The sequence below is a fragment of the Nelusetta ayraudi genome, unplaced genomic scaffold (assembly GCF_046127955.1).
Source record: "Nelusetta ayraudi isolate G7.1 ecotype Tasmania unplaced genomic scaffold, CSIRO-AGI_Nayr_v1 ptg000017l, whole genome shotgun sequence".
Classification (NCBI taxonomy): Eukaryota; Metazoa; Chordata; class Actinopteri; order Tetraodontiformes; family Monacanthidae; genus Nelusetta; species Nelusetta ayraudi.
The window spans coordinates 8130024-8137500 of NW_027466067.1; the positions used below are offsets into that span (position 1 = coordinate 8130024).

Sequence of the window (7477 nt, forward strand, 5' to 3'; positions counted from 1 at the left end):
CCTGCTTGTCTTGTCAATTGTGCTTTTCCAGCTGCAGTCCCTGTGTCTGCATGGGTTCTCTCCGGGTTCTCCAGCTTCCTCCCACGGTCCAAATACACGCATGTGAGGTGAATTGGAAACTCTAAATCTAAATGGGGGTCAAACTCTGGCCCGCGAGCAACACAAAATCACTGATTAGCATTATGTAGCACGTGTACCGCTAATACTACAAATCCCAGAATGCTCTGCTGGCATTTTGGCATATTGGACAGGACGTTTAAGGATTATCATTATTATTGATTAATTGGTTTATTGTTATTTTATTTTTTACATTTTACAAGGCAGCAAATAGGTATACAATTTTTTTTTTGTACATTTAATTTGTTCTGATGAGTTGTTTTTGGTGTTTTTTTTATTTTATTTTATTTGAAATACAATTTTGCATGAATGCAATATTACGTTATTTATTGTGTAGCATTAAGCGTTGCTTGATCCATATTCAGGTTGAAGCCAAACCTGTTTGGGTCCATATTATAGTCCCCCCCAGGAATCTGGGATTCCGCGCTCGCGGAATTTACCACTGATTTCGAGGTCCTCGGCTGAAATCAGAGCAGTCCGCGGAATACAGGGCGAGGTGCAGAATAATCGACATACACGTTGAGATTTTACTTGGAGTAGCTGCGTCTCGTGCTCAGCCTCCATAACACGTTGGTCTGACTCCTTCAGCAGCTGCGTAATTGGAGCCTCCAACACACCTGCGTTCAATGCACTCATCCATCCACCCACCCATCTACAGATCTACAGCCGCTCTTGTTTAATTGGCCCCTGTTCGTGATCTCGCCGTTTGTCTCCTGCCACGACTCAAACAGTGCGGGCTTTTGAAAGTGCTTTTTTTTTTTTTTTTCTTACCGCGTCGCGTTCCTTCTCCGCTTCACACAAAGGAGCACTTGTCTTTACTCGACAAGTGTCTTTTAGCCATTTCAATGGTCAGAGGACAAGAAGGACTGACTTGCCTCCCTCAGTAGTTGTTCGTGTGAAGCTTTGGCTCTTTTAATCAGATCACTCGGCCTCGTTTTCTCATCGTTTTGGAGCTTAAACGATGATAATGTGCCTGCCTCGAGCCTGTCACTTATGTTAGCGGATATGCCGGGGGCACGAATTAACATTGTACCGCTGCCCGTTTGCGTTCAATCCTCGGGTGTCATGAAACAATACGTATTATGGCATGAATTGAGCATTTGTTGTAAATAATGTTTGGTGAACGATAAAGTCAACGACCCACAATGCGCCCCCTCACGGAAGATAAAGAGTAGTGTTGAGTCAAGCGCGACTCCAGCGTGGACTGGGTCCTCTCAAAATGTAGCCAATACTGCCATCATGTGTTTGCTGATGGTATTACACAGTCCCTGCTCGTGGCCTGTTCATAGAGAGATATTACTCTTCTGATATTTAGCGAAATGACTGTTAGTGCCTCCTACAGGCACTGATGAACCGATATGAATATCAACTTAATTATTCAGACTTTAAAAAAAGGATGAATGCAAAAAAGATAACAACCCCTTCATATGTAGAGTTCTAAATGTATTTTTCTCGGTTGCTGCATTATGACTTGTGTGCTGTTTGCAAATGGACATATGTAGGTTGTTTTTTTTTAAAGAGCCGACGAAACCAGGAGTTCTGAGTTCGGAGGCTGACAGTCTAATAATTTAATGTCAAATTAACAGGCGAGTCCTCTCCCTAACCCCCCAACACACACACACACACACACGCACGCACGCACACACACACCCTTAACTTACAAGCACTTCACCACAACATGTAGACAACAAGCGTTCGTATCACTTTTAAAGTAATGCTATGCTTTATTGGATACTTCATGTAAAGATATCTTGTCATATGAAGTGATGCCTCATAGCAAAGAAAAACAAAAAAAAAGCACAAGTTTAAAGAATGTAAAGAGTCGTGGCTCATAAAATAAAGGCATTCTGTCATAATATTCTTTCTAAAGGTCAGCTTACAGAAACGCGGTTGGTCGTCGAGACGGGGAAAAAAACTTGATGCTTATTTTCGACTTTTTGAATTGAACCTGACCGCGGGGGTGAAAAGGGCGCCGAGACGGAACGGACCTGCGCGTGCGAAGTAAAGCTCCTGAGACTCCACAGGCCAGAGGTGGCGCTCTAACCCTGCGCTACGGCAGTCTGAACGCCGCAGAACACTGTTTCAGATAAACAAATGGATTTAACCCTGTTGACCTTGCGCCATCTTAAAAAAGAAATTACACACATACACGACCTGCACCGAGAAATAGCCATATCCCACGGTGCTCGTGTTGCCGTGGAGAAAGATTTGGAATAACTGCTGCGCGCAACTTGAACAAGTGCCAAAATGGAATTGCAAAAAACTTGGAACGAGAACTTTTAGCTGCGCCTCTGACGTCTTTCTTGCAAGGAAAGAAAGGACGGCGAGGAAGGAGAAACCCTGTTGTTTGTAACACTCGAGCAGATTAGCGTGGCGCGTCATGTTTGGTTAGCGCGTGTTCGCCCGTTCACAGGACCGTTGCAGGCAGTGGGAACGATGAGGACTTTGGTGATGCAGGGGCAGGTGCCAACCTGCAAACCCTTACACACACACACACACACACACACACACACACACACACTTACTTGGGTGTTACTTTGACAGAAGTAAAGGGCGGGTTGCAAACAACGCTCAGTGGTGGCTTACACACACACACGCGCACACACACACACACACACACACACACACAGACAGACAGACAGACTGACAGACGCATAGATGAAAACCCGGAGTGACGTTGGCAAGCAAAATATTCCGTGCATGTGTACAGGAGAGCAACGGACCGACTGTTCTCGAGACCGGTCTGCTGTAAAAGCTGTTTTCTACAGGATGGAGATGAGACGCTCGGAATCTCACAATGTTTACAGACCCCCCCCCCTCCCCCCCCCAGGCCCCTCCCCTCCCTCCCAACCCAGCGTGGCGTCTTCTCAAATGGAATACACAAAAAAAGTCACAAGTTCTGAAGTTTAAAATCGGGACTTTCTCTTCAAAATAACAAACAAACAAAAAACAACAACGCCGTCCTCAGTTTCTGGTGAACCGCTAGCTTCAGTCCCCCCCTGCACCCCCCCCCCCCCCCACTTCCTCTCCTCCCCCTCGCAAGTTCCAAGATCTGGGGATATTTTTTTTCTTCTTTTTTTTTTTTTGGATGCGAGCAAACACGTTTCCATCTGTTAGGGAGCTCTGCTCACTGGAGATCAGTCCTTCTGTTCCGTGCCAAAGTCCCAGTTGATATATCACTCACAACAGTCATCCATAATCTGTCCTCCCCCTCTTTTTTTTCTCTCTGTACGATGCAAATTCTGTCCGTGTTCTTATCCTAACTTAACCTGCAAATGGTTCATCAGGAGCAGGAGGAGGAGGAGGAGGAGGAAAAGGAGGTGGGTGGAGTTTTTTCAGTTTCTTAATGTCCGTTGGTCTCTGTGGCCGACGCCGGGGTGGAAGGTGTGGAGGACCGGGAGGCGACCGAAGCCTTCTCTCCTCCAGGACTGGCCGCCGAGGGGGCGCTATCAGGCGCCTTGACCCCGCCGGCCAGGCCAGCAGACACGCCGGCCGCTGCCGCCGCCGCCGCTGAGCGGCCCGCGGTGATGGCGGAAACGGGCTTGGGTTGAGCCTGAAGTCCGGGGCTGCAGATGAGGTGGTGCCTCTCCCAGTCTTTATGCTGGCAGAAGGAGCCGCAGTAGCGGGCGGCGTTGCAGCCGCTGCACGTCTCGCTGGCTTTGCGCCCGCAGTTCCAGCAACACTGCAGAGGGTGGGAGAGAGAAAAATATGATACAAGTGTTCACACCATATCATCACGTGGAGAAACAAACACATTTCATGCAAGCTTGAAGTGAGCAAAGGCTAAAAACCTTTAAAAAGCTCAGTGTGTAACATTCTAATAAACTAGTGATTACTATTATTTATCAGTGATTGCAATCTGGGGACGCTCACCCCATTTGTCTCACTTTTCTAATGTTGACCGATCCACTTTTGTTTAATTGGGTTGGGGTATCAAATCTTTTGAGTTGTTGTTGTTGGTGCAACAGGCCAAGGAATGCAATTTGAATGAAAAACATTCCACTTGTAAGTCCAAAAAAAAAGTAGTGAAAAGTTATTTGTTTAAACACACCAAATTTTTAATTTTAATACTTGATGGCAGTGGCCACCAAATACCACAGTTTTCTAAAAAAAAAACAAAAACCAAACAAAACAATAAAAAACAAAACAAAAAAATCATCTTATCATTAATGTTAAACATGGTGGCAACTCCTCTGTAATTTTGGTCATCCCCCATCAAGAATCGAAATGTTAATCAAAAATTGAAATTATAATTGTTTTTTTTATTTAAATGATGTGAGCACAGCTGGTGACAGAAATGAGTCAAAATGAAAAAAAACAACAACAACAACAACAACCAAAAAGTAATTTGCTGTCTCGTAGCGCCTCCAGCGCACTGTGACCTGTGAGTTTTTCCACAGCTGGTGTTTTCCAGCACTTTCCTCTCTTTATTTATCAGACGCTGCGTTGTGTATATATTTCCTGTTTTACCTCGCTGGAGTCCTCCTGCTCGTTGATGACCAGGATGGCGTCCTCCTGAGCCTTCTGCTTGGCCTCCGACAGAGTCTTCTCCATCTTCGCCCGCTCGGCCGCGATCATCTCGAACGCCTTCTGCTCCGCCTCGGCGACAGCTTTCTGGACCTCGTCCATGGCCTGGCGCTTCACCTCGTTCACCGCCTCCTCTGCGTGGACAAGTGCGTGTTTTTTTTTTTTTTTAGTTTTAGGTTGCAGCTGAGCGCTCTTGTCATGTTTTGCGTGACCGACGGCTCCGCGTTCAACACATTAGCGTCGGCTAAAACGCTGAGGCCGAGCCCACCGGGGTGAGTGAGTCGCGCGTCTCGAGTTTCTCGTGTGATTCCTGCTTACCAGCTTTCCTCCAGATCTCGTCCGTAACGTATGACGAGCCTGGCCGCTGAGTGAAATCCCGCTGCGAGTCTGTGGGAAAGCGGGGACAGAAGGGATTAGCACCTGCCAGAGTTTACCAAAAAAACAAAAAAAAACCAAAAAGAAAAGAATAAAGATATTAGCACGATTCACAGTTGCAACAATAGTCAACACAGTGCGGACGGCTTTGACTGGATTTGCCCGTGATGATAGATAAAGATATTGTTATCATCACAGAGGGATCCCCTCCCTCCCCCCCATGATGATAAGTTTTATCTAATTTATGATGCCCCGCTGCTTGTCTGCACATCTTGGCAGCACGGGACATCGCAAATGCTGCTCATCGTAGGAGCGACCGGAGAGCGGGCGGATTGAGGAAGGAATGTGTTTGACTTGGAGGGGATCGCGGACCACCAAGCTGCGTCGCAATTCTGTCTCTTCCCTTTCGAAATGCCTCTTTTGCTGTGCGTCAGTCCGCCCCTGCCTTGCTCCCAGGCTCGGGCCACCTGGCTCACCTCCTGCTCATTCCCTCTGTTATCGCCGCAGCTTGTTTTGCTTTTTTTCTCTTCCCTTCCCTCCTCCACATACATCCTCTCTGCAGAACCGCGCCTGCCTTGCTTTGCCTTGCCTCGCCTTGCCTGCGTCCTCCATACTGCTATTTTTCACCCCACTACACTCTTCCTCAGCCCCAGCCTGGGCAGGCAGGCTCCCCGGCTGGGGGCCCAGATGGTGTTCTGGCAAGCGGGCCAGCTCTGGGGTCTCTGAGCCTGCAGGATGGCAGCGCGGCCCTTCTGTGGCCGATATGGCCGCGGCCGGTCCTGGCACCTGCCGGTGACTACGGACCAGCAGGGAGACGGCAAAGCTGGCGCTGAAAACGGTGCCAGTGCGCAGCAGAGTGAGGGGAGTAGCCGCGGAGACGTGGGTTGGCTCGACTCGGGAAGACTTGGGCGCAGTTCTGTCGGCGGCCACTAGGCGGCGGGCAGAGAGTAAATCAAAAACCAAGGCGGCCTGGTTGCCGAGTTGAGTCTTTCTATACTGGGATAAAAAGACACCAGTGGGTTCAGAGTTTCAATGTGACTTCTCGAGTTGAGTGACGTTTGATCTGTGCGTTTGTTTAAAAATACAAACAAACATATTGTGCACATCTACACAAAAATAAAAGCATAATAATAAGTCAAAAAGGGCACTGGTACCTGGCTGATAACTCCAGCCAGGTGTTCCTTTCACACTACCTTGTTTTTTTGCGAGCGTCGCACAAAACATTACTTTTTAGGAGGAAGCGGCTGGATTGTTTTTTCTTTACTTGTGGACTTTAAACACATGACTAATAAATATGTTTTTTATTGAGTTCAGCTGTTTTCTTTGTTTTTTTGGAGGGGAGAATGAATCATCATGATTTGGAGCTGCTCAGCTGGGGCCTGTTTTTTTTCTTTTTTTTTTTTTTAAAACAAACTGTGCAGTCTTTAAACAAATCGCCGGCTCTGTCTCTCGTCCGCATTTTGAGCATCGGCGCCGCCTTTGTTTTGAACGAGGCCGCAGCCCCGGTCCAATCTTTGCACGCAGCCACCGGAAAAACAAAAACAAAACATTAAGAGGAAGAAGCTTGGAGCCTCTGTCATTGTTCAGCGAGGCCTTGATGGAGTTAAGACGCGGTCACTTTAAAAAGTGGGAAAAATGAAACTGCAAAGCCACAGAATGGTATCAGGGTTGAGTTGGTACCATTTCGCTCATAACTTGGTTTAATTTGGCGAGGGGGGGGGGGTAAAAAACCCATAATAACAGATTTCTGTTGGTTTGGCTTCCACCCAGTGTACATGAGAGTGAGGAGTGTTGTGGGTGGAGTGGGGGAATCTCCCTTCATGGGAAACAATGGGCGCCACTCGCAGGGACGGCGACGACGCGATCGGTTTCTGCGGCGGACCGACGCCGGCAGGGAAAAAAAAAGAAAGGAAAAACAAATGAAAAAAAAAATAAAAAAAGGAGACACAAAGCGCAACCCACCCGACTCGGCCGAGTGCGGGCTGTGGATCTTGGAGAAGGGAGCCGAGCTGGAGCCGCCCTTGCGAGGGTCCTCCTGCTCGCTGGAGCGCCGCCGCCAGTAGTTGAGCTCCTCGCGATCCGACTCCTGGCACCGTCGGAGCACGCTCACCGACCTGCGGGTCTTCTCCACCATGTCCACGATGCAGTTGAGCACCTAGCGGTGGGGGAGGCGATAGCACGGGTCAAATCAAGCGGCTCGGTTCATATATTCAATTTAGCCTTAAAATGATGAATATACTTGAGCCAAGGGCAGGACTGGATAAGCTTGTATTTCTTCCTACCCCTATAAGAACCATGGCTGTTTCTTTCCTTGTTTGCTCGAATTAGTTTTTTTTTAATTTTTTTTCCTGTTTATTTTGTCTTCTTGCATTTTTCTTTTTTATTATTGTTGTTTACACGTTCAAAACGAATAAATAAATAACAATGAACTTAGTTACTTTTTTTTTTTTTATTATTC

At 47.4% G+C, this 7477-nt stretch overlaps 1 protein-coding gene and 1 long non-coding RNA gene across 3 annotated transcripts in view; both read right to left on the reverse strand.

Annotated features, from left to right (window-relative positions):
- Positions 1-1817: 1817 nt before the first annotated feature.
- Positions 1818-2927, reverse strand: LOC142887063 (uncharacterized). The gene is made up of 2 exons (XR_012926496.1): positions 2623-2927; positions 1818-2588 (listed from the first exon to the last, which is right to left on the reverse strand). It is a non-coding gene; the product is annotated as an uncharacterized LOC142887063 (long non-coding RNA).
- A 216-nt stretch (positions 2928-3143) lies between these two features.
- Positions 3144-7477, reverse strand: part of cbfa2t2 (CBFA2/RUNX1 partner transcriptional co-repressor 2) — a 49064-nt gene continuing 44730 nt past the window's right edge. For both annotated transcript variants that reach the window (XM_076025206.1, XM_076025207.1), the window contains 4 exons: positions 6982-7174; positions 4963-5031; positions 4588-4778; positions 3144-3799 (listed from right to left, as the gene is read on the reverse strand). In XM_076025206.1, the coding sequence (XP_075881321.1) occupies positions 3461-3799; positions 4588-4778; positions 4963-5031; positions 6982-7174 (792 nt within the window). In that variant the 3' untranslated portion in view covers positions 3144-3460. The remainder of the gene's footprint in view (positions 3800-4587; positions 4779-4962; positions 5032-6981; positions 7175-7477) is intronic.